Below are 26,943 nucleotides of genomic sequence, written 5' to 3'. Positions count from 1 at the left end.
AACAGCAGAAATCTTGGGACGTTTTCACACTCACTTTTCCCGACCTGTTACGTTAAAAGCAATTGTCACCAGCCGACAACTACTTTATACATCACAACTGGTGTCATTGAGATTGCGGGCCTGCGTCGCGGCTTTATGAAAAGGTTCATAGTCGCCTTACTATTCCGCCTGTGCTGGCTTCTGCATGAAACCACACTCAGGCCCCAGTAGTATTCCAACTCGCTGAGTGTCGTGTGAAAGGCAAAGACACATTTTCCAGCTCTGATTTGCCAATTATTGCGAAACTCCGTAGGAAAGGGGCAGGCAAAACGGCATCTGTGTGAAAGGGAAACAATGGAATGCTGGGAATAGGGTGTGAGCGTTAACATCTGAAACTGGCATTTCCTATTATTTTGTGTTGAAAGCAATTGTCGCAGTGCAACATTTAGTTTATAAACCACACCAGACACTGGTAATATCCTGCCTTTGCTGGATTGTGTGTGAAAGGCACAGGCAGATAAATATCAAAGTTGTTTGAAAGGCAATTTTCTAGAAACTGTGTGTGAAACGGGCAAGAAGCGTGACAAAAACGGCACCTGTGTGAAACGCAATACTAGAAATCGGGGACGAGGGTCAGAATTTTCACCCAAACTGCTCAGTCTGTTACGTTCTATTCTAATTGTCACTGAAACGCTGTGTGGAACCATTCCACGTTCCAAGATTTCACATCTCACCGAACAATGCGTTCTTCTAAAAACGACGGTCAGGTATTTCCACCCCCTGAGTGTCACCCTCTAACAAGTTTCTAACGTCCCGGCTGTCACCCCTTAACCGCCAAATTGTCGCGGAAGTCCCGCCTGCGCCGGCACGACATCGTTTTTGAGTCGAACCTCGTCGGCGTAATTAGGGAAATGTAGGTTGGGAAATAAGCAGGCAGACGCCGCAGCAAATTAATTATGCGTGGCGCAAGCTGTCAGGCCGGGGGCCATATGGCCACTGTGGGAGCATGTATTATTGGAGGGGTTATTGGGGGGCTTCATGGGGGGCGTGTAGGCCCGTCGCCCTCAAATTGTCACACATGTTTGACGGCGGGGTCTTCTCACCACAGATAGGCCACGCACGTTGTCGAAGCTGGATGGACTGGCTGTAAGAACTTCCTATTGATGGTCCATTCCCGAGAAATTAAGGCTTGAAGTCTGACTTTGAAACCCAGACCCTCTTTTGTAAACCTAACCTGGGGTTGAAACCCTAATGTGAAACCCAAGAACCCAGACTTGAAATCACACTTCGAGAATCCTACATTGAAGCTCTAACCCTTAGTTGAAACCCTAACCTTACTTTGAAAACATAACACCGTGTTGAAACCCTACTCTAAAAGCCTTAAAACCCTAACCCAGCCTTGAAACCTTGACTCCCTCACCCCTGTCTTGAAACTCTACTGTGTACTTTGGAAGCCAAACCCAAGCTTAAAACCTAACCTTAAAAACCCTAACCCTTACTTGGAACCATAAATTAAACCTGGTTTAAAATAATAACCCAGGTTTCAAACCAGAGCCTTGTCTTGAAACCCAGACTTGAAGCCCTAACCCTGTCTTCAAGCCCTACTTTTCCTTGTCAACGTGAGGTTTAGTTTAAAGGACTCGATTGGATGTGAATTGTTAATTCGATGAAGTACAAGCATGACAAATAAGGTGGGCCAAGTTGAGCTCCTGGAGGACAACGTGCGGGCGGGCGTGCGGGTGGCGCCGGGTTTCAGGGCCGCCATTAACCTCGTGGACAGTGAGAGCAGATTATTGGCATAATAATTTGCATAAACGTTGGCGGGATTATCACGGTGGCAGACGACTAATCCGTGAGCATGTGACGACTGCACGCTGCGTGTGTCTGAGAAATACGCGGATAATCTCCATGGAAAAAAAAAAAAAAAAAAAAAGGTTCTCACATTGCATGACAACACATCATCATCATCATTATATTGATACCCTAACCCTTGTGTGAAAACGACTAAATTAGTCGAAACCACACGCCTAGTTGAAAACGCTTACACAGGCTTGAAACCTTACTTTCAAATCGTCCCCTTTTTCAAAACGAAACCGTGTCCAGAAAACCTCCATTGGAAGCCCATCCTTGACTTGAAACCCTACTGTGACACCCGAACCCGCTTTCCAAACCCAAGTTTGAAACTGGCACTGTCTTGAAACTCAATTCCTAGTTTGAAATGCTAACCTTACTTTCAATCCCTAATGCTTGTTTTTGGAACGCTAACCCTGTCTTGAAGCCCGACTTCGAAACCTTGACCCTGGCTTGTAACCCAGTTCCTTGTTTGAAAAACTAACCCTGGCTTGAAACCCTAATTCCTGATGTGAACCCCTTATTCTCTCTCCAAAGTGGAAGGAGGCCGCCTGTCCACGCTGGGCGCTCCCATTACAACCAACATGATTACGCAACACGGGCGAGCTCAAAATGGACACCGCATGCATGACAAGTGTAACGGCGGAGGCCACAAAGTCCCTTTTTTTTTTTTGGTCTTCGGGATTTGAACCCCGCTCCCCAGAACTGTGAGGCAGATTTGCGAACCGGTTGTTCACCGTGCCGCCCATTTTGATCATTATGTGGTTAAAATTAAATACTGTGCAATGTAGAAATAGGTGAACATTTCTGATGATGAAATAACAGTCGGCTCGCGAACAAATCACTTCGCCATTTCCGGTAATGTTGACATTTACCGTGGTTACTGCAAGCCCTGAATGGCCACCATTTTGGGCAAAACAAACTAAGCACTAAGCCAACAATGTTTATGCAGCGCGAAGAAAACCCACAAACACAATCATATCGCACGTGTTGCCTTAAAATTAGCATTAGCTTAGCAGGTGACGTGGGGATTTTCATTTTTGTAGTTGAAATAACGATCAACCGAGGAGGTTTTTAACTTTTATTGGTTTTATTTATATTCTGTCGTATGATTTTAAAATATGCATGTTTTACATTTATGTAGTCCAAGTTTTACGTTTACATTTGGTACACCTGCTCAAATGAGATTCACTGTGCAAATAAAGTAAAATGTATAAAGTTAGAAATGCCGTTTATATTGCACGTGATTTATTTGCCATTGTGTTGTGCTTTGTCTCCCTCTACTGGTCTGATGGGTTCCTTGCAGGGGAAAAAAAACACCACCAGATTCAAACCAAACAAAAATAAGCAAGAAAGTACATGAAATGTGATTGAATGTTTTATTAAAATGTTGTTGGGACACAGCAGACTTTATACTGGACAATATTTAAAATGTAATATATAGTCATACTGAACCATTTGAAAAATGACTAGTGCATCTCAATACACTTGAAATTGGAGAATACATTTATTTCAGTAGTTCAATGAGTAAAAACATCCAAATTAGAATAAACAAATCGAGAAATATCACTCTGGGTGTCATGAATCCATATAACCTCCGAGTTTCACCTTTTGAATATAACTCCAGACTTTTCCACAATGTTCAAATTCATTCAAATGTGGTGACTGTACACAAGCGTATTGGGGATGTGAAAATAGTAGGAGTCATTATTATTACTCCTTGGCCAAAGGGAAGCAATAGAGGTCTGAAACGGGATGGGGCAAAGTATCAACCCTTGAGGCACTCCAGTGGTTTCCAATAGAGATACAAAATGATGTTTGATGTTTTACCTCCTATGTGGGGGTTAAAAAAAAAAAACAACTCTTCAGCCGGTGCTTCCCGACGACTTCCACTTCTTGAGGATGAGCTCTGCCGCGTCCAGAGTTTCGTCTCGCTGTCGTCAAAGATACAGAAAATAATAAAATCATACATACCACTTGTGTTGTGTTTTAACACACTTTCGATCTGCTTTGATGTTTACCTTGATGAAGCAAAGACGGATATATTTCTCAAAAGTCTTGGTGGATTCCTCCCCTACAAACGCCGTGACAGGAATGGCCGCCAGTTTCTACATCAAATATGACATGATTTCAAAATACTGCTAATTAAACGTTGACATGGTCACGCCCCTTGGAATATTTTAAAATGCAGCCCCTGAAGCCAGTTTCACTTAGCAGCATGAAATTTGCAAGGTGTGTCTTTCATGAGTCGACGCCTGACAAGACGGAGGAAGTACACCATTTTGGTTCGAAGCGGCCATTTTAGGCTCGATTTGGCCATTTCCAGGGGTCCTTCGGAGGCAAACGCACTCAGATTTTGTTTGATTTCTACCCTTTGAGGCGCATATCCTGGCAGAAATGTACAAAAGTAACAACTCAGTTCATTTACCTTTTCTTTAATCATCCACTTGACAAACTTGTAGTCGTAGGCTTCGTCGCCTCCCACGTGTGAGAGGTTCTGATCTACGAGTCAAAAAACACAGACCATCTGTTAAAAATGCCGACATCCACCAAGACCTCCTCTGACTTCAAAAGAAGAAGTCAGAATACTCCGAAAGCAAATCCTTCCTTCCTTAAAAATATCAATAAATTGATTTATTCATCATTCAGTTTGGCAGAAATGTAGTCAAACATTAGCAGTTAGCCAAACTCGGCTGCTACATCTTGAATACTAAGTATTTGTTCATCCCGTGAAAATAAAAAATAATCAAATTAATTGTTAATTTTTCCCATGTCGAGGAAATTCTGTCAAACACCTACCCCGAGCGATGACGTGAGCAGTTAGCATTTAGCCTAGCTTGGCTGCGACATCTTGAACATTGTTTCTTTTTGGAAACGCAACACGAGAAGCAGCTCAACTTGACTGGCCAGCGTTAGCACAAGAGCTCACTTAGCGCTGTGACGTCAGCCAGCATGAAGTAACCTCCCTCAGGGACGACGGGCGACAGTCCGACCTCCCGCAGGATGGCGGCCAGGCGGTCCCTTTTCCCCTCTAGCTCCTCGGCCAGCGACGTGAAGTAGCACTCGGGCTGACCCATCAGCTCGTAGTTCAGGAGTAAACTCTGCGCCACGGCCTCCTGTCGGGAAACCGACTCATCGTTACAATCCAAACTTATCCTCGGTTACGTTGCGGTATTTTCCTCCCACTTGCCTGCAGTGGCGTCGGGCAGGTGTACAGCGTGTTCTGCATGACGGTCTGAAGATGGCGGACCAGGTGCTCAGGTCCGATGGACCAACCGAGCTAGGTGGGTGGGGAGAGGGGTTATGGTCGAGGGGTTGGGAGAACAATTCCAACATAACTTAAAGAGACAGGAAGTCCAACACTCTGACCAAGTGACGATGTTAGCAGTTAGCAATTTAACAGTTAGCATTTACGTCTTGAAAACTGAAAATTCCTTCATCCCTTAAAGATATAGTTCGCAAAAAAAAATAATTAGTCAACGGAAAATTGTCAAACATGCATCCCTCGCGGTGACGTACAAGGATCAGGAATTGATTCTTGAATATTGATTCCCTATCAGTGACGTGAGCAGTTAGCATTAAGCCAGTCTCGACTGCTGCATCTTGAATATTAAAAATTCCTTTATCCGTTAAATATAACATTTACCAAAAAAATTAACAATCAGTGCACTTTTAGTTAACTTTCTCCATCATGGATGAATTTAGTCGAACGCAGATACCTGGCGATGATGTTAGCATTTAGCCTAGCTCAGCTGCTACGTCTTTAACATTAAAAATTCCTTGATCCCAAAATAATGGAAAAACAAAAAAACTATCAATTGATTGTTAATCCTCCCCAGAACCGATCAAGGAAATGAAGGAAATGAAAACAAGCGGCCATTTTAGGGTCAATCTCAAATGATGTCAGTGTGGATGTGCATTGGATGGTTCAAAATAGCACGTCACCTTCCATCCGGTGATGCTGAAAGTCTTCCCCGCACTGCCGATGGTGATGGTCCGCTCCCACATTCCGGGCAGAGTCGCTGCAGAGACGCCAACATTTTCCATCAATCAATTAGCTCTAGCCTGCTCATAATGCCTCTCTATTTCACATTCACCGTTAGCTTTAGCCAGCTAACATGCTATTGCGCTATAGGGCGTTCTGCAAACTTGCGTTTTGACTACTGAGGCGCATATCAGCAGCTGCGAGGACCCAAACACAGGGGGACATTTGAGTTCTAAAACAGACAGATGAACCAGGTCATTGGAAGATGAGATCTTGTACAAAAAGAATTTAACATTTAAAAAAAATAATAAAAATCTATTTTAATAATAACTGCAGTTATAATTAATAAAATTATAGTTAAGCAACTATTGAATTCAACAATTATACATACTTTTTACAATATTTTAATGCCATTATTTACCATTCATTATAATAAATTCAGGATTGTTAAATGCAAATGTGAAATTTGTTTTTCTTTTCTTTTTTATTATCAATAAATGTCCTCAACAGTTATTAAACAAATAATTCGATTTTAGAAATGAACAACTACTTTTAAAATATGCGTAGGTTTATTTTAGTAAAAGCAATTTATCCCAATTATTATAACTATAATTAAATAATTAATTCCCACATTCCAAAAACATAAGTTATTTGAAGACTAAATTGCCCGTAGGTGTGAATGTGAATGGTTGCTTGTTAATGTGTTGTTAGTCTTTGTGTGCCCGCTTCAGGGTGTACCCCGCCTCTCGCCCGAAGTCAGCTGGGTTAGGCTCCAGCACACCCGCGACCCTAGTGAGGATAAGCGGTACAGAAAATGGATGGATGGAAAAAAAGGATTAAAAAACGAATTTTAGGAAAAATACGGCTAAATTAACGCAACAAATATTACAGGACTCTCGGTAATGTATATGATTTGTGGGCCAGATTAAAGAGCGGAGCGTGCCAAATGTGCCCGCGGCCCATACTTTGCCCGCCCCCTTCCTGAAAAACAAATTAGCGCCTCAAGTACCAATTTTGTGGTGCTGATGTCCGCGGTACACCATCCACTCGTAGACCTCGTCGCTGAAGCAGAGCGTGTCGTGTTTGACGCACAAGTCTGCGATCATCTGCAGCTCCTCCATGGTGAAAACCTGCCGGACGAACCACCTTGTCAGAAGGGGGACCCATACTGGTTTTATGGGTTTTTTTTTTTTTTGTGTACGTGCCTTCCCGATGGGGTTGTGGGGGGTGTTGATGAGGATGGCCTTGGTCTTGGAGTTGAATTTCCTGGCAAGCTCCTCAGGGTCCAGGAACCAGTCGGCGCTGGAGGCGGTCTTCTGGCCAGATTTCTGCCACGTGGAGAAAATATCGTAATGAAGGCGCTGAATGTAGGGCTGGGCGATATGGCCTTAAAATAGGAATATATCATATGCAGTAAAATCTTCCCTTATAAACATGAAAACAAACATGAAGAACACAACGTTTTTTTTCCCTCTCCCCCTTCAGGAATTTCTTTTATTTCCCCTGATACCAAACAAACTTTGAAATTATTTTTTCCCCAGCAATTAACTTGAATCAACTTCCACAGAATTGATTCGAATTGTTATTGCTAATAATCCGAAAATAATTTGTACATTTTTGCTCGATTGAAATTAAATAATGTGTAAACTCTTTATTTTTAAGGGTAATGTTGTAAAATGAGTTTGATATTAAAGTGTTTTGGGATCATAGTTGGTGGTATATTCACAGTTTAAACTATCAATATCAGTAGAATAATGAAACATTTTTTGGGGGGGATATAAATTACCCCCCCCCCCCCGCCCCCCCGCGATATGCGCGACTACTTGGTCCCCATTATTACTGTAGTCAGTGGAAAGGGTTTGAAAAGTCACGATATTGTAAACCTTTTCACCATGACGTCACACTTAATTCCGGGTGGCAATACTCCGATGGCACCACGAGTAAACAAACCCTTCAATGTCATTTAACCAAGGCAGAGCCATCGCGAAAACAGGGGAAATTGCTTGAACGTAGCCTTGTTTTCTACCACCGTAGTTGAAATGTATGAAATGTCAGCCAAAACGATGTGACATGATGTTAATTGCTAAGAAGGGAGGTGAAATGCCAGCTGTAATTTACATTACAACAGGTACGTTGATTCAAACAGATGTGGTGTAAAGTCAGACATTGATCATTGAGGGACTGGCTAATTAAATCTATCCTATTGATTAATGGCACAGAGTGCTCTTTTGACGCTGAAATGGATAGTGTGCTGTCTACCTGATGTTTGCTAGCAGACTGTGAACTACAGAAGCAGAAAAAATAAAAACATCCTGCCAAATAAAATGGATTAATCGCACAGCACTATCTAAAAATGACTGATTGATGCTTACAGGTCGTAGCGGTATCAGCACAGGTTTGCCCCCCGCCATGCGCACCATGGGCACGTAGCAGTCGAAGAAGGGTTCTACGATGATGACCTCGTCGCCGTCCTCCACCAGAGCCTGCATGGTGCTGAACAAGGACCCGTAGCCGCCCACCGTCACCAGGACTTCCTTGAGTGGGTCGATGGGACGCCCGCACACTTTGCCGTAAACCCGAGAGAGCGCCTTCACCAACGTCGGGTGTCCCTACAGCATCAAGTCAACGAGAGATGGACAGACCGTGTTTGCGAAAGTTAATGCTGCGAATGTAAAATAGAAGTTCTGGCTAAAGATAGCATACATAACATAAATGTGTGCTGTGGTCACGCTAGTTGACAAAAAACTAACATTATTGGTATATGTAAAATAAAGGTTTTGTTGTGGTTGTGTTAGCCAGATAAAGATAACAGTGTATAAACGAGTAATGTGATCGTGTTACCTGCAGAAATCTACCAGTGAACGTAAAATAAAAGTTGCGCTGCGGTAGCTGGTTACAGCTAACGGTTAATGTAAAATAGAAGTTGCACTGTTGGCATGTTACGTGGCTAATGTTAGTGTATGTAAAATATAGGTGTATTTTGGTCTTGCTAGCTAACTAAACCCTGTTTGTAAACCAGAGGTTCAGTGTAGTCGTACTAGCTCTCAAAAGCTAACACTAACGGTGTATGTAAAGTATGTATCTATGATATAGTCTATGTATATACTGTATGTATAGAGGTGCACTGTGGTTGTGCTAGCTGGCTAAAGCTAAGAGTGTCTGCAAAACAGTGATATGACCATGTTAGCTGGAAAAAGCTAATAGTGAATGTAAAACAGAAGTGCGCTACAGTTGTGTTAGGCGGCTTAAGCTAACAGTAGCAGTGCATGTAAAATAGAGGTACGCTGCATTCATGCTAGGTGGCGAAGGAGAACGGCGTATGTAAAATAGGTGGATTATGGTGCGGCTAGGTGGATAAAGTGAACAGTGTATGTAAATCAGAGGTGCTACTCACAAAGCCTCGTGTGTACTGGTTCATTTTGTCCACTGACACCGCCTGCACCAGCGAATCCTTGATGTAGGCCGGCAGTGAAATATCCGGGAAGCCTTGACCCAGGTTGACTACGGAAGGGTCCGCCGCCAGCGATGTAAACGCCACCCTGGGTTTTACCACCACAAACTTAGGTTAACGTGCTAGCCTGTCAAATAAATAGGAAAAAGACCAAAGCTCGCTCACCACACGTTCTTGTCCAGTCCTTGGATCCTCTTGGTGTTGCCGTGTCGGGATGCCATTGTCGCACACTGCAACACACTAGCGGCTTAAGCATCCGAAAAGTTTTTTTGTTGTTTTTGGATAGCATCTACCCAAGCTAAGCATTAACGCCTTGGTTAGCGACTTACCTGCGAGGTACAAAAACGCCTTTGGAAAGAAAACCTAGAGCAGAGCCGGAGATGCCTGGCCACACTCATTCTGCAATTGTATGTTTAAGTTAACCACTGTGGGATAAAACTACAATCAGGGAAAACTACTCAGCATTGGAAGATGGCTAGCATGATGCAAAAGAAACAAGATGGCGTTTGCAGCGTGTCACCTAGTGGTCGTCTGTGACTAAAATTGTGTTTCTAATATTGTAATGAGCAGCACTTCCTGTACTAGGGTTTTTGTCACACATGACCTCAGCAACGGCCCCCCTTCCCCTCCCAAAAAAATAAATACAAAGAAAACGCATATCCTGCTCTTTAATGAATGATATACCAGATGGTGCCGTTTTCATACCTAATACAAATGTATATATAATACAGACTACAGCAGTGATTCATTCAGAAAATTACTTGAAATAAAAAATTTAAATGGTCAAACATTTCTCAGTGTTTGAAGAGTATTCATTTGGCGTAGCAACAAGTGACCAAAACAAACAAAACAAAAAAAGAGATTCTGCCTGGCAACCGGCAAAGGAAAATCATGTTTCTATATCAGCAATGCATCAGGGATGAATTGGATTTTTTTAGTGAGCACAAACGCATTTCCAACACACTCGCTATATACAATTTTTATTTTTAGGTTGTTTTCCATCCTGCATTGTATGCAAACAATCTGAAATTTGAAGGGTAACAAATAAAAAAAACAATTTAAAAAGGGATATTTTATACTAACGATAACAACTGATTTTAGTTAAACTCTTTTCTGTAGTAAAAGAAGCACAAAACAATAATATAAAACCGGCTTGAGTGGTGTCGCTTGAGCGCTTTCCAATAGTCCGTTTCAGTAACATGGCAGTCCACTTGGGAGCGCTGATGCACAGCAAATGCTCCAAACGACGGCGAAGAAGAAGAAACCAGGAAGCAGCCAGCGGCTAGGAGTTTCACTTTGCTAAGTCAAATGTGTCACGTTACGACCTCAACGTTGCCATTAATCCATCATGCATATGACAGCATGATGGATTAATGGCACCGTTAAGATGCTTTTACAGCTAAACACGAGATCTGTTAAGGCGTTTAGCAAAACCACGTGCACGCAGCCAAACAGACCCGCCAGGAAACTTTTGTGTCTTTTATGGCGTGTTATCGTAATTGTCGCAATGCAGCCACCTCTCGAGTTTCAACAAAAACAAACCACAAAGCCTGCAAAAGTCATAGAAAAACGAGGAAACAACTCTGCTGCGACACTTACCTACAGGGCAAAAGGATGCGTTCGCGTGCAAGCGAGGAAGAAGCGGAAGCACGGTAACTTATTTGTTCCGCTCGTGGGAACCTGTTTATGTCACTTTTATAATAGATGTTTAAAAAACGGTGTGATAAACTTTTCTAACAGAACACCGTATGATTAAATCATTTTTGTTTCAAAAAGCGAGTCACTCTTCTCCGGCGAAGGATAATGATTGCGGATGCTCTCTGTTCTGTTTTTATAAGAGCACATAAAGGCGTCGCCGCTGGACCACATGACCAAGAGAAGTCCTGTTAGTCAGGTCTTTTGACTTATTTTAATGTCAAGACAAACAATTTCATACTTAATAATGATTAATAACGGGTTTGGTGATACTGCTAACACCCCATATAAGTGATTCTCTTCCCAGAAGTGCATTTTTATTTGCTGAATGTGATGCAATATGATTACAGTCGTGTTGTGTCGTGCATGGCATCACACTAAGCTGCTTCGAATATTTTTATTGCCTTATTAATATTGACTTCCATCCAAAACGAGCTTTAAATAGCATTTAAAGTCGTCTTCAATCACTGCTTCCCGCCGACTTCCACTTCTTCAGGATGCGTTCAGCCGCATCCAGTGTCTCATCACGCTGTCGAAAAGAAATGTTTGTGTCATTTGTTTTGTTTACATATGTAAAGTATGAATATATGTTTGTGGTTTGCAGGTGGCCGGCGTTTACCCTGAAGAAGCAAAATCGAATATACTTCTCAAAGGCCTTGTTGGATTCCTCTCCGACAAACGCAGTCACAGGAAGGCCCCCCAGTTTCTGGAGAAATGTGGGTTAGTTAAGTGGTTGGTTGGTTAGTTAGCAGTGTTGTGGTGTAACGAATTACACGGAATGACATTTCATTACAAAATTGACGTAAGCAGCTTCATTACTGGGAGAAAATGCGTAATTAAATTACAGTTGCAATTGGAGATTTCAATCTTGGTTCTGTTTGAAAAATTGGCACAATGTTTTGTGTTTTTTGTTTTGTTTGGTTTTGTTTTGTTTTTTTCCCCCAGATCACTTCCTCCTTCCAAAGCCGACGCACGTGATTGGCTCTCTCTGGTCATGTGCCATTTTGCCGTAGTCTCAAACATGACTTTGTGGTACAATCTATGAGTTCATCTGCGATTTTGAAAAGGTTAGACCCGTGGTGTATAATTAAACTTCTGAACACATAAAAGAACAGTTTCATCATTATAATTTGGGACTTTTTTATGAGTCCTCTTATCTGAGTTGTCATATGAAATGCTATTGGGCAAATTGTGCACATTTGTCATTAGATCCATATGCTGTGCACAAATAATGCATTTATTTGCATTTCATCAAGTTTTGTTATCAGTTTTATAATTTGTGGAAAGAAAAAAATAAATGGTTAGTTCCAAAATAATGACCTATGGTTTTAATCATGGTTTTTTTTTTTTTTCCCGACGAAACATCCAAGGCGCATTCATTCAAAAGTAAGAAAAGTCATCAGAATGTAATCAAATTCAATTAGTTATATTACTTTGTGAAAATAATTGAAATAGTTACACTACTATTGCATTTTTCAACAGGGTAACTTGTAATTGTTTATTGTGCCCAACTACATTTCCAAAGTCGTCTTCTCAGCACTGTTGGTTAGTTAGTTGCCTAGTTCATTTGTATTTATTTGGTAGTAAGTACGCTAGTTTGTTGCTGAGTTAATTTTTGGCTGGCTTCTTTTTTAGTTGTTAGATTGTTGATAGGTTAGAAGTTAGTTGTATTGTTAGTTGGCTACTTGGTTTGTTAGTTTTTGGGTTGTTTTTTTTGTTTCTGCGTTGTTGGTTGGTTAATTTGTAAGTTTTAACAGGTGGTTAGTTAGGTAATTAGTTACCTTAGTATGGTATTTAGTTGGTTTGTTAGTTGTTTAGTTAGTTAGGTGGGTCGTTAGATGCTATGTATGCTAGTTAGGTAGTTAGTTGTTTGGTTATTCGGGGTAGAAGTCATTCATTTTTGGTGCAGAATTGAGGAGGAGTAAATTTATTGTCACTTTTGCCCGTTAATATAAACTAAATAACTCGGTGTTTGGATAAAAACCAGCTCGGCTTCTTCTGAGAAGTGGTGTTGACACGTGGTGACCATTCACCGCGAGGTCATAGTTAACATACAGCAACGCTAATGTTGCGGCACAGGCCGGCTCGGTTGTTGTCTCACATCGCGTCACTTCCTTTACCTTTTCCCGGCTCATCCACTTGGCAAACTTGAAGTCGTAGGCTTCGTCCTCGTCGTGGTCGTGGTGCGGCAGGTCCTTATCTAGAAACGGGGAAGTACTGTACATCTTGACCCCAGCGCTCCAACCAGCCGCATCGAAAAAAACGCGACCCCCCCCCCCCCCTCCCCGGTGTTCTTGTCGGTAAACGACGGAGGACCTCACCGTGCGCCGACACGTCCGCTATCATGAAGAAACTTCCCTCGGGGATGATAGGCGAGAACCCGGCCTCGCGTAGCATGGCCGCCAGCCGGTCCCTCTTCCCCTCCAGCTCCCGGGCCAGCGCCTCGAAGAAGCACCCGGGCAGACCCATCAGCCCGGAATACCGCAGTAACGCTTGCGCCAGGGCCTCCTGCCGGGAAACCCGATGTTTACAGTCCCTTCTTTTTCCCGTGACGGTTCGGGACACTTGCCTGCAACGGGGTGGGGCAGGCGTGCACCATGTTACTGGTGACAGTCTGAAGATGCTTGATCAGGTGCTCTGGCCCGATGGACCACCCGAGCTAGAAGGCGATAGTTCTGTTAGTTGCAGCAGTGTTTCACATGCAATTAAGGTACAATAACGCCCTCGCATGTGGGCAAGGAGAGCCGATGCACTTTCAGACACCAATTGATTTGCTGTGCTGTAAGAGTAAATTCTGTTCACAGAGCAAATGAAACTTACACTGAAATAACGACGATCTCGTCTCAATTGACTCACAAATGTACTTCGTGTGAAATGTGGGCCTGTTTAGTTGCGCATAAAGCGATTACCGCATTCTTTTGTTTGAATAGCAGCAGGTGGACACAAGTTGATTGGAAATTCTGCCGACGAATGAAGGAGCATTTCATTATTCTGCCTGTCGCTGCATGTTGCTGGTTTAGCTAATATGAAGAAAGATGCTTCAAAATAAAACCTTATTTTTTTTATCCTGAAATATTAGAAGTATGACTCCTAAAAATATATATTCTTTTGTTGTTGTCATATTATAACTTAGTTTGAAATAAATCCAACATTAGTCTGAAAACATTACCACTTTATTTTCATAATGGTGTAACTTTTTAATCTGGAAAAAATACAATATAATAAGATTGTGACTTTTTTTTCTCAAACTTCTAAAACATATCCCAATTTCTATCTAAAAAAAAAAGACTACATTATTCTTGAAAAATATGATTTTCAAAATACAACAATTTATCTAAAAAAATGATGATATTCATTATATCTTTCAGAATATGACTTTTTGTCTTTAAAAAAACAGGTGGCACAAAGGTTAATTGTACCTTCTGCCATTTAGAAGATTTTCATTGTTCTGCCTGTCACGATATGTCACTGGCATAGATAGATAAAGATTCTTTAAAAAAAACTAATAAAAAAAAAAAAATATATATATATATATATATATATATACTTTTTTTTTTTTTTTCTCGAAAAAGCTGACTTTTCATCGAGAATAACTGGACTTTTTGCAGACGATGTGGTTCTGTAGGCTTCATCAAGCCGTGACCTCCAACGCTCACCGGAGCGGTTCGCAGCCGAGTGCCAAGCGGCTGGAATGGGAATCGGCACCTCCAAATCTGAGACCGTGGTCCTCAGTGGGAAAAGGGCGGTCCGGGATGAGATCCTGCCCCGAGTGGAGGAGTTCAAGTATCTCGGGGTCTTGCTCACGAGCGAGGGAAGAACGGAACGGGAGATCGACGGGCGGATCGGTGCGGCGTCTGCAGCGATGCGGACTTCGTATCGGTCCGTTGTGGTAAAGGAGGAGCTAAGCCGAAAGGCGAAGCTCTCGATTTACCGGTCGATCTACGTTCCTACCCTCACCTCCGGTCACGAGCTGTGAGTCGTGACCGGAAGCACGAGATCCCGGGCACAAGCGGCCGACATGGGTTTCCTCCGCAGGGTGTCCGGGCTCTCCCTTAGAGGTAGGGTGAGAAGGTCGGTCATCCGGGGGGATCTCAGAGTAGAGCCGCTGCTCCTCCGTATCGAGAGGAGCCAGATGAGGTGGCTGGGGCATCTGATTCGGATGCCTCGCGGACGCCTCTCCGGTGTTCCGGGGACGACCCCGGACACGCTGGAGAGACTACGTCTTTTGGCTGGCCCGGGAACGCCTCGGTGTCCCCCCGGAAGAGCTGGATGAAGTGGCTGGGGAGAGGGAAGTCTGGGCGTCCCTGCTAAAGCTACTGCCCCCGCGACCCGACCTCGGATAAGCGCTAGAAAATGAATGGATGGATGGATAATTGGACTTTACGTCTAGAAAAAAAGACCATTTCATATAAAAATCGTGCAAAATTGCAACTTTTCTTGGATAAGTACAACTTTATTCTGAAATACATTACCACTTTCTTTTTCAACACTTGACTACATTTGGAAAAAACTACTGTTTGGACTTTCTAGTTGAAAATCTCTTCTGTGTAACGTCGGAGCAGGTATTTGTGAATATCAGCTCGCACCTCGGCAACATTGATAGCCGGGGAAATATTGAAAAAAAAATCTGACAGCTAAAAAATCAAAAATCCGATTTGTCAGAATTTATATCAAAAGAAAAAAAACTATTGTAGAAAAAAATATGATTACTAAACAATAAACAGTTTATGTAAAAAAAAAAAAAAAATGTAGCCCAAGAGGAGTTTATTCGTCACACTCTGTGAATGTCGGGAGGAAAGAATTTCATGTTGTAATTATGTTGTGATGCTCCATGTGTCGAATATTTGTAGTCCAAAAATAATTTTGGGACTCATTCAGTGACACTGGATAATATCCGCTGACGATCTCTCGCGGCACACCGATGACCGATTCCCCCACGAGGGGCTGCGTTTGGTCAAGCGGGATCGGAGCCGGCGTAGTCTCACCCTCCATCCGGTGATGCTGAAGGTCTTCCCGGCGCTGCTGACGGTGACGGTTCGCTCCCACATTCCGGGCAAAGTCGCTGCAAAACCGCAACACAGGAGATCGAAGAAGAAGCTGATCTCTAGTCCAATCGAATTCTTTTCAGCGCAAGTGCTTTTCATTGGTATTTGTGAACTACACCAGGCTTGAAACACTCATTTAAAACCCTAATCCTACCTCGAAATACTACTTTAAAACCCCAAGTACAAACCTAAACCCTTACTTGAAACCCTAACGCGGACTTGAAACTAATTTCACACCCTGACCCTAGTTTGAAACTCTAACCCTGACATTAAAAACTACTTTTTGTAAATTATTAAGTCTGGCTTTAAACCCATCATTTTAAACCCTAACCTCAGTTTGAGTCCCAATCGGAAAACTGAAGCGTTCTGCAGGCACCGACGTACCGATTTTAAGGTGCCGGCGTCCGTCATAGACGAAAACCTCGTAGACCTCGTCGCTGAAGCACAACGTGTCGTGTTTGACGCACAAGTCGGCGATCATCTGCAGCTCCTCCCTGGTGAAAACCTGCCGGAAGAACCACCTTGTTAGAAGTTGGACCCATACTGGTTTTGGGTGGGGTTTTTTTTGTCCCACGTGCCTTCCCGATGGGGTTGTGGGGGGTGTTGATGAGGATGGCCTTGGTCTTGGAATTGAATCTACTGGCAAGCTCCTCAGGGTCCAGGAACCAGTCGGCGCTGGAGGCGACCTTCTGGGTGGGTTTCTGCCACGTGGACATTTTTGTAAATATTTTATTAGTACCTGTCGCATTAGTAAAAAATGACACTGCTACATTGTAAAAGTAGTGTACAGTTTGTCTGACAGTGTAAATGTATTTTCCCCTCCCAAAAACTCAATGCATAGCCATGATGTCTAAACTGCTGGCAACAAAAGGAAAACGTTGAGGGCTGCAACTATCCAGTATTTTTAGAATCAAGTTCAGTAATCCCTCACTGTAGCACAGATTTATTATTATTATTATTTTTTTAGATGATCATATTTACTAACCAACCTCTTTGGTTCAGTTAGCATTGCTGGCTATTTGACTATATTGTGGCGGCAGTGACTCGCCTAAGGTCAGATGGGCTCTTTTACTTGGCAGAAAGAGAAACTTCAACCCACACATATCTGTCGTCTACCGCTTATCCCATTGATTATTTGACGACTCGCATAAAAATTGATTTTGGATGAATACACATGTACACGTGACATGCAAGTATTAGTTTTGTCCACATGTACACGTGACATGCAAGTATTAGTTTTGTCCACTTGAGGTCGCCAATCTCAGGTTGTACTGTAGTATCTGTGACTGAGTGTGTGTGAGACCTTACCTGAGACCTTGCAACACTAACAAATCACATGACACCGTGCAAGGAATGTGAATAATTGAGCCCATTTTGGTTATTTACACTTCTCAGTCGCGGTACTTGTTTACAACTCTTAAGGTCCTACGTCATCATGTGGTCTCTCCCGGGGGGAAATAATGAAGCTAAAGCCGTGAAGAATACGGGCAACTTTGTCCGAGACTGGCCGGGACAAGGGGGCGGACGACACGGCTGACGACGGTGGACGTCAGACGTCGAGGATTCCCAGCTCGGTCTGGGTGGAATCTAGTGACAAAGGTTGAACTGAGAGGCCACTTGGGGAAAGTAGCCCTTCGTAGGCTGGGAGAAGAAGCGTCAGCCAGAGCCTCGGGTGGGGGGGGTCGGTGACCTGACCAGCCACTGCTGAGGATGTTTTGGTTAAGGGTCGAAACACCCGCTGAAGGTTGGGGAGCACCTGATGACCTGTTTTCCAGGCCAAGGCTTCGGCCATTAGAAAATGGCTACAATGAGAGTCTCATTTCTTCAGTGTTGTCCCATCAAAGGATCGAATAATCCGAAGCAAATATTTACAAAAACCTGAGAGGGGGACCCACTTTTGCAATATACTGAACACGACTGTCTTGTGCGCTGGTAATACAAAATAAAAGGTTCAAATTTATGGGATAATTGGGACATATCATCGCAATATCATCGTCAAGGATTGCTGTAATCGGTTTATTATGTTTCGATTACTGGTGCGCCGGTAACCGTATGTAGGTCTCCACTAAAAATAATCATTTATTGGAAATGATTTGAAATTCCGGCTCGTGGCCCCCCCAAGGGGACCCCAGTTTGACAACCATCGCGCTAAGTCATCGAAATGGGATTCCTATTGAGGCTTACGGGTCGTAGCGGGATCAGCACAGGTTTGCCCCCCGCCATGCGCACCATGGGCACGTAGCAGTCGAAGAAGGGTTCTACGATGATGACCTCGTCGCCGTCCTCCACCAGAGCCTGCATGGTGCTGAACAAGGAGCCGTAGGCGCCCACCGTCACCAGGACTTCCTTGAGTGGGTCGATGGGACGCCCGTAAAATTTGCCGTAAACCCGAGAGACGGCCTCCACCAACTTTGGGTGTCCCTACAATGTCAGACAGACAGGACGAGTTAAGGCTAACAAGAAGGGGTTAGGGGTTGGAGGTCTAAATTTAGGGATAAGGCTTTAGGAGTAGGATCAGGGGTAAAGGGTTGGATTCGGGATTAAGGTTTGGCCTATGGGCAAGGGGTTAGGTTAGGGATCAATTGTTAGGATTACAGATAAAGGGAGAGACTTATTGTTGGTCATTTGAAACACTAGCCTGGATTTGAAACTAAATCTGACTTCAAACCCTACTTTGATATCCTCACCCTCATTTGAAACACGAACGAAACCTTGAAACCTGCTTGGAGTCTTAACTCCGGCTTGAAACCTTAATGGAGACAAATTCCTTGTGTTTTTAGTTTGACATACTTGACAAATAAAGATGATTCTGATTTGGACTGGTTTTGGTCGTCAAAATCATCCATCATAACCCAGATGAAAACCCTAACCCGGGCTCGAGAAGCCTTACCCTTGTTTGCAATCCTACTTGTACTTTGAAACCGTCGCCCTGGCTTGAACCCCAACACTCACGAATCCTCTGGTGTACTGGTTCATCATGCTCTCGGACACGGTCTTCACCAGGGCCTCCGTGATCTCCGCCGGCACCGGCGTGTCCGGGAATCCATCGCGCAGGTTGACCACCGAAGAGTCTGTATTCAACCAGCTTTGCGTCCTGAGACAGGAAAGACCTGGACGTTCTTCAACATGAACTCGGCAAATCAAAAATCGAACCATTTTTTTTGGGGGGGGGGGGAATGCTTATGGCGACTTGAAACGCAAACCCTCATTTGAAATCTTAACCCAGGCTTGAAATCCTAATCATCTCACTCACCAGATGGTCTCCTCGTGTCCTCGGATCCTCTTGGAGTCTGCGTGTCGGGACGCCATCGTCGTAAACCGGGCAACGCACGTCAATCCGAGCGTGACACGCAAACACAAGCACACTAGTCGACGCACACGCCGCTTGACATCAGTGGAAATGATATTGCCACAAGTAAATATAAAGGGAGGTGTCCAAATATAAATGTTACTAACTGCACAATTCCAACTGAACCGGATTATGTCTTCTCGTTCCTGCAAGCTAATTTTAGTGTATTTTAATATGTTGAAATATGTTTTTTTTTTAAGCATGTGGGAGGGGTGAATCAACCCACCCATTTTTGTAAATGGTCTGTATTTCACAGGTGGCTCCGGACCGTTTCCAAATCCACATCCTTAATAACTGACATTATTGCGAATTCATTGATAGGATCATAATAATCAATAACCAGAAAAGCCAACAATATAATTGTTTGTTGAATGGAAAATGATTAATGTCGCTGCTCCGTCATTCTGAAACAATACTTGATGTATAATAATGATATTAGTTTTATGGATGAATACAGATTCCTTTTCGATTTTTGGACAAAACGAATCATAATTGAATATATTAGACCCATGAAATGATAATGCCAAACAAGAAATGTGCTTTTGTAGCATTGACCTCAGACAGTTCGCATTTTGGAGTCTCCGCCCGCAGACTCGGCTCGGTTCGGCTCGTCTCGGGTTTCCAGTCCACGCCCCCCGGTCCGCGTCTTCCCCGCCTCCGCGCATCCACGCCCGAACGCTCTGCTCGTGCACGGCGGAACCCCCCGAAGGCGGCGGGCAGGCGGGCAGGCGGGCAGCGCGATCCGGGACTGGACGCAGCAGAATCGGAACCGCCGCATCGCGACGATGACGACGAGACGAAACCTGGTCGCCGCTTGAGCCCATATAGAGAAAACAAAAACACACAAAAAAAAAACCCGAGACCCAAGAAAGGAAGGTAAAACATCCCGAACACACACACACACACTGACTCACTGAGGTGACCGTTACTTTGTTGTTGTTGTTGTTGTTGTTGTTGATGATGATGATTCACTGCATCCTCGTCTCGAGTGCACATTCACCTCAAAGCGAGTCTGCACTGCGGTTCTTCTTTTTTGGCCCCCCTTTACCTCACCCAAGGACATACGGCCGTGTTTGCTTTGTAGTAAGAAGTCTGGGTGTGTTCCCGACATGTCTTTATTTGGATTCATCGGGGACCAATTTCCTGTCAGGAAAGGGATGAGGTGGAGGATGCCGGCTCAGGGGCTGACTCATCCGGCCCGAATGGGAACTTGCCTTGACAAAAGTGCTCCTTATTGTGCCGATAACTCTTCTGGCGAGCAAAACAAACAATTCAGTCTTCGTGTGCATGTGCGAGCCATGTCTACTCAAATGGGTTTGAGGTTGACCAGTGTGCGCTCAAGCAAAGGAAACGGTGTTCATGTTGGGAATCTTGCAAGCGTCCGCGCCGTACGTGTGTATCGAATGGGACAGTCCTAAACGGTGGTCTTTATCGGGTCACGGGGGAATTGATACAGTTATTGTTTGAGTTGAAACGTTATCCAGGTACGGTAATAAGAGCACATTGCATCATTTGCATCGATCTACCTGGGAATCTTGACAACGATATTTCTATGGAACAGCGGGGACGGTGTTCACGGGCGGGTTTCCCCCGAGAACTGTCTGTGTTCCCGTGGCCCGTAGATCTCTGGGGAATGTCGAAACCGTGAAAAAGTAAAACATCACGCGACCGTAAATGAATCGGACATGACGTTGTTTGCGAGTAGATGTTTTTCTCCCAAAAAAAAAGGCGTGTCAAACATAAAAATACACGTTCCGTTTGAGGCTTTGTTCATGTATTTATTAATGTCAGACAGGCGATTACCAGTAATATATTTTAAGAAGATCTATAGTTCATTATTTGATGTAGACATTTATGAGGATATTCTTGGCGCGGGTCAAGATTGACTAGGAACAAACATACTGTGTGTGCATGGACATTGAACAGTATGTAACGCTTGATAAATTAATTACGGTCACCAAAATTGTCAAACCAGCTCTCACTTTGATATAGCGCCACTTAAAAGGAACAGTATCAAATCAGTTAAGGGGCAGTCCTCGGACTGTCACTGCAAGCCGCTTTGTCTCCTCGAGCCATCTTTAATAGAACCAGCGAGGACGCGTGTTAGCATTAGCGTCAGTGCTAACGTTCCAGTGAAGAGTCACGGTCATAGTCAATTTGAACCAATCAATAAAGACATCCTGTGCAAAGCTATATGACCTCCTGCAAGGGTTTTTAGCAAGCGCTCCAATTTTCTGACTGCTGTCATGTGTCATTGCAGGCATCATGATCCCCGTGATGGAATTCCGCCAGTTCTCGGAGCAGCAGCCGGCCTTCCGGGTCCTGAAGCCGTGGTGGGACGTGTTCACCGACTACCTATCCGTCATTATGCTCATGATCGGTGTGTTCGGGTGCACCCTCCAGGTCGGTCTCCTTCGTCCGTCATTCTCGAGTTGGCAAACACACAGGCGGGCTAATTTTCCCCGGCTTGTCATTTCCCCCCCCAACCTGGACGTGGCATCAAAGGTGGCATTCAGCAGCGGAAAAATTCCCCCCGCCCGGCCCCTTCTAGTAAACATTCGGCTGCAAACTGCAGAAGCTTGACCTTTTTTTTCTGTGTGCCTTTTTTCTTGTTATTTTGAGCAGAAACTTGGCGCCAATCAACATAACACTTCGTCGCTTTTTTACACACAGCGAAAGATGCGGTGTAAAAGGGACCCAAACATTCCGTGTTGGTCTTTTTCACACTGAAAAGGGATATAGGAAGAACATGGGACAAAATTCTGGCTTTATAGGACAATTTGAAAGAAGCTGTGAAATCCACGTTTCAACCATTTACAGAGAACAGAGACACAGGGAAAAGAAAAACACCCAACCACCGAAGCCAATAAATTCACAGGTCAACTTCGAACCCCTGTTCCTTTGACAGAGAGCGTGAAAGGGGGTGTTGATACGACTTCCGAAGACGGGACATTTGTGTGTCAACTGTAATCCCCCGTTCCTTGTTGGTACCTTTCAAATTGAATGACCCAGATGAAATCGGGCCGTGTGACATGTGCTTGATAATATCTTCAAAGCAGAAAAATGTGTGGGTTGACCCAGGAAAAAAACTATTTTGAGGGGTCTACCTCTGAAGCTAAGAAATTCACGGGTAGACCAGAACTTTTCTGACAGAACAGCAACTCGGGAAGGCTTTGACGGGCAGTGTGATAGGGGCTTCTCCGAGGCAGAGAAATTTGCGGGTCAACCCGGGAAAACAAAAATCCAGAATTCGTGGCTAGACGTGTTCACCGATTAACTGTCCTTAAAGACCTAACCCTAGCCCTTACCCAGCACCACTTCCAACTGCCATTGATTGACTGATATCCTGGTGACACTGGCTTGTGTTTACATTTGATCGTAGGTGATGCAAGACAAGATCATCTGCCTCCCGCACAGAACATCATCATCCCCCGACAACAACAGCGAAGTGGCCGTGAAGCCTTTGCAGCTGCGTTACAACCTCTCGTCCGGGCCGAGAGAAATGAGCGGCCTGAAGACGGACCTGGATCTCCAGCAGTACAGCTTCATCAACCAGATGTGCTACGAAAAGGCCCTGCACTGGTACGCCAAGTACTTCCCTTACTTGGTTCTGATCCACACGCTCGTCTTCATGGTGTGCAGCAACTTCTGGTTCAAGTTCCCCGGGTCCAGCTCCAAAATTGAGCACTTCATCTCCATGCTGGGCAAATGCTTCGACTCCCCTTGGACCACCCGGGCTCTGTCCGAGGTGTCCGGAGAGAACCCAGAGGAGACGGACCACAAAAAGAGCGGCACTGTGGCGTCCCCCGGAGGAGTTGGTTTGGAGAAGACTCAGTCGCTCCGTTCTATCCCAGAAAAAATTGTTGCAGACAAACCATCGGCAAGCGTTCTGGATAAAAAGGAGGGGGAGCAAGCCAAGGCGCTCTTTGAGAAGGTGAAGAAGTTCCGTTTGCATGTGGAGGAGGGTGACATCCTCTACCTCATGTATGTGCGGCAGACGGTTTTCAAGGTGTTCAAGTTCCTGCTGATTGTCATCTACAACAGTTCCCTGGTGGACCAGGTGCGCAACAGGGTGCCCTGTGAGGTGGAGATCCAGGACATGACCGGCTACAAAGAGTTTGAGTGCAACCACACCATGGCGCACCTCTTCTCTAAGCTCTCCTACTGCTACCTATGCCTGGTGGCGGTCTATGGACTGACCAGCCTGTACACGTCCTACTGGCTGTTCTACCGCTCCCTGAAGGAGTACTCGTTTGAGTATGTGCGTCAAGAAACGGGTATCAGCGACATCCCGGACGTGAAGAACGACTTCGCCTTCATGCTGCACATGATCGACCAGTACGACCCGCTGTACTCCAAGAGGTTTGCCGTCTTCCTGTCTGAGGTCAGCGAGAACAAGCTGAAGCAGCTCAACCTCAACCACGAATGGACGGCGGAGAAGCTGCGGCAGAGGCTGCAGGTCAACGCCAACAACCGGCTGGAGCTGCAGCTCTTCATGCTGCCCGGCCTGCCTGATACCGTCTTCGAGCTAAGCGAGCTGCAGTCACTCAAGTTGGAGATCATCAACAACGTGAGCGTCACCGCCTCCGTCTCACAGCTGGAGAACCTTCAAGAGCTCTCGTTGTATCAGTGCTCCATCAAGCTACACACCACAGCCATGTCCTTCCTCAAGGAGAACCTCAAGGTGCTCCGCGTCAAGTTCGACGACGGCAGGGAATTCCCCAGCTGGCTGTACGGCCTCAAGAACCTGGAGGAGCTTCATCTCACTGGGTCGCTGTGCCCGGATGCCTCCAAAAACATCATCCTGGAGTCGCTGCGGGAGATGAAGTGCCTGAAGACGCTGTCGCTGAAAAGCAATCTGACCAAGATACCGCAGTCCATCGTGGACGTGTCCAACCACCTGCAGCGACTCTACCTCCACAACGATGGCACCAAGCTGGTGATGCTAGGCAACCTGAAGAAGATGACCAACCTGACTGAGCTGGAGATGGTACGCTGCCACCTCGAGCGCATCCCGCACGCCATCTTCAGCCTGACCGGCCTGCAAGCGCTGGACCTGAAGGAGAACAATTTGCGTTCCATCGAGGAGATCGTTAGCTTCCAGCACCTGCGCAAGCTCACTTGCCTGAAGCTGTGGTACAACGGCGTCATGTACATCCCCGAGCATATCAAGAAGCTGGGCAGCCTTGAGCGCCTCTACTTCAGCCACAACAAGATTGAGATTTTGCCCTCGCACCTGTTCCTGTGCAACAAGCTGCGCTATCTGGACCTGTGTCACAACGACATCCGCTTCATCCCACCGGAGATCGGCGTCCTGCAGAGCCTGCAGTACTTCTCGGTGGCTTGCAACAAAATTGAGAACCTGCCCGACGAGCTCTTCTTCTGCAAGAAGCTTAAGACGCTGAAACTAGGCAAGAACTCGCTGTTCGTCCTATCGCCAAAGATCTCCTACCTCGCCCAGCTGCTGCACCTGGAGCTGAAGGGGAACCATTTTGAGCTCCTACCGCTGGAGTTGGGCTGCTGCCGGGCGCTCAAGCGCAGTGGTCTGGTGGTCGAGGACGCCCTGTTTGAGACTCTGCCGTCGGATGTCAGGGACCAGATGAAGGCGGAGTGAAGATGCCTTAATGTCACCACAGTGCCTGCAGTTTGCTTCCTAGCTTATTTTGTAGGATCAGGATCTCATGATCCCACCTACAGTACATGGGACTTACACTAGTTTCACTGAATCTGTTTTACAGTTTCCTGTACTGATTTTCGAAATTCAGCCCCTTAAACATGAAATTTGGTAGACATGTCTATTTTGAATAGACCCCCCCCCCCCCCTCCCCCCAAAAAAATAAAAATTCATGAAACCATACACCCAAACACACAGGGAGTCTGCTATATAAGCCTCCTTTTGGGCGTTTCTAAAGGACCTCCATAAATGGACTCATCCTAGAGATTTTGCACAAATGCTACCAAATTTGAACCACATTACAAGACATAAGGATGATACTGAAACGCAAAGCATGTTTATCTTCATCACTGCGCGTGGGCGGAGAATGGCGGTGAAGATTGATGATTTCCCAAACAACACCAAAAGGTTGATTCCACATGGTCTGAGCTTGACTAAACGTCTTCCCCGATTAAAATCAATCATCCATCCATCCATCCATCCATTTTCGACATTGCTTATCATGGTCAGGGTCGCGGGGAGCTGGAGCCCATCCCAGCTGACTTCGGGCGAAAGGCGGACTACACCCCGAACTGGTCGCCAGTCAGTCACAGGGCACATACAGACACGGACGACCATTCGCACTCACATTCCCACTGTAACTGAGTGGGAACTGAACCCACGCCGCCCGCACCAAAGTCAGGCGAGTGTACCACGACACCGTCAGTGACTAAAAACAATGAAAATAGAAAAATACCAAAGATAACCTCATAGGTAGTAGCACATCTATTCCTATTCTTGTCAAACAGCTTTCTGAGGAGATGCCCCACAGCATATCATAGTTATCTCCTGGGGTTTTGCATCCGGGCCTACTTGACTTTTACCGCAGCTAATTAAAGACATGAAGGACGACTTGACCTTATTCAAGCCTCATTTACATTTACGGTCGTTGGCCACAACATTAGGTACACCTTCACGATCAACAATGCAATCCAAGATAAAAGCTGTATTGAAAGACACATTTATTTTTCAGAGGTATTCATTGAGCAAACTGCCATGTGGCATATGCATATATATATATATTACAGTATGTTTCTATATATATAAAATATGATCAAATAACATTTAAAAAATATTTGACATAATGTCATAGGCATTTTGTGCATTACATTAAAAAAATCCCAGTAAAATGTATTTTTTCAAATGTTATTTTATAATGTGTTTGTTTATATAACAATACAGTTGTATACAATTGTACCGGTCCTTGTTAGATTGTGCAAATGCACTTCATAAAATGACCAGGAAGGATTTGTGGTTCGTGTTTATGACCGGAAAAAATAATTTTGTATGCGGTCGGTGACAACAAGGGACGTAGCGTATCGGCGAATGTTGAATCAAGGCAAATGAACTGTTCTTGTTTGTTTGTTAAACGGCTTTTCTTGTTAAACTACAAAAGGGATGAGTGGATGACTGAAAAGCCACCCAGACAAAGGACAGCATATATCTTACAAAGAACTATGCCTTAATTGAAGCACTGTACATAACATAAAGATTATTTTACAAGTTTAAATAAAACTTTTGGAACTTTTGTCTTGACTGCTATTGTTGATTTATACTTGTTACTCAAATGTTACAACTTAGTTACTGTTGAACTCAAAATAGTGCAGGTAATGTGCAAAATACACAACAAAGAATTTACTTTTACTTGACTTCTTCTTCTTTGCCTTTGGGCTTGTCCCGTTGGGAGTCGCCACAGCGTGTCATCCTTTTCCAAGTCAGCCTATCTCCTGCACTTGGTCAAAAACTCCACAGTCACCTCTCCTAGATGCTTCCATACCTCCACAGGAATGTCATCAGGACCAACTGCCTTTCCATTTTTCATCCTCTAATGCCTTTCTAACTTCCGCCTTGCTAATCATTGCCACTTTCTGGTCC

General features: G+C 44.6%; 3 protein-coding genes across 8 annotated transcripts; 1 reads left to right on the top strand and 2 right to left on the bottom strand.

Moving 5' to 3' along the window:
- Positions 1-3,207: 3,207 nt before the first annotated feature.
- On the bottom strand, positions 3,208-11,128 carry LOC133406094 (kynurenine--oxoglutarate transaminase 3-like). 5 transcript variants are annotated; one of them, XM_061683374.1, is made up of 13 exons: positions 10,866-11,128; positions 9,596-9,691; positions 9,432-9,496; positions 9,210-9,354; positions 8,188-8,424; positions 7,021-7,143; positions 6,825-6,945; positions 5,776-5,852; positions 5,021-5,110; positions 4,760-4,946; positions 4,259-4,332; positions 3,852-3,938; positions 3,208-3,764 (listed from the first exon to the last, which is right to left on the bottom strand). In XM_061683374.1, the coding sequence occupies exons 2-13, from the start codon at positions 9,662-9,664 to the stop codon at positions 3,696-3,698; spliced, it is 1,344 nt and encodes a 447-aa protein (XP_061539358.1). In that variant the 5' UTR covers positions 9,665-9,691; positions 10,866-11,128; the 3' UTR covers positions 3,208-3,695. The 5 variants fall into 5 exon arrangements, with proteins under 5 accessions (XP_061539358.1, XP_061539357.1, XP_061539359.1 ...); XM_061683373.1 differs by having other exon boundaries at positions 9,596-9,665; XM_061683375.1 differs by having other exon boundaries at positions 5,021-5,065; positions 9,596-9,665.
- Positions 10,517-26,597, top strand: lrrc8c (leucine rich repeat containing 8 VRAC subunit C). Of its 2 annotated transcripts, XM_061683371.1 has the most exons (4): positions 10,517-10,918; positions 11,566-11,677; positions 21,616-21,758; positions 22,738-26,597. In XM_061683371.1, the coding sequence occupies exons 3-4, from the start codon at positions 21,621-21,623 to the stop codon at positions 24,967-24,969; spliced, it is 2,370 nt and encodes a 789-aa protein (XP_061539355.1). In that variant the 5' UTR covers positions 10,517-10,918; positions 11,566-11,677; positions 21,616-21,620; the 3' UTR covers positions 24,970-26,597. The 2 variants fall into 2 exon arrangements, with proteins under 2 accessions (XP_061539355.1, XP_061539356.1); XM_061683372.1 differs by lacking the exons at positions 10,517-10,918; positions 11,566-11,677 and adding an exon at positions 19,960-20,231.
- LOC133406551 (kynurenine--oxoglutarate transaminase 3-like) lies at positions 11,422-19,369 on the bottom strand. The gene is made up of 11 exons (XM_061684224.1): positions 19,260-19,369; positions 18,959-19,100; positions 18,191-18,427; positions 16,585-16,707; positions 16,391-16,511; positions 15,947-16,023; positions 13,531-13,620; positions 13,283-13,469; positions 13,082-13,161; positions 11,581-11,667; positions 11,422-11,490 (listed from the first exon to the last, which is right to left on the bottom strand). Exons 1-11 carry the CDS (start codon positions 19,313-19,315, stop codon positions 11,422-11,424), a joined length of 1,269 nt encoding a protein of 422 aa, XP_061540208.1. The 5' UTR covers positions 19,316-19,369.
- Positions 26,598-26,943: the final 346 nt, after the last annotated feature.

The sequence above is a fragment of the Phycodurus eques genome, chromosome 8, assembly GCF_024500275.1.
Source record: "Phycodurus eques isolate BA_2022a chromosome 8, UOR_Pequ_1.1, whole genome shotgun sequence".
Lineage (NCBI taxonomy): Eukaryota > Metazoa > Chordata > Actinopteri > Syngnathiformes > Syngnathidae > Phycodurus > Phycodurus eques.
The sequence above is the reverse complement of the archived record's forward strand: the minus strand, read 5'-3'. Positions and strand labels throughout refer to the sequence as shown.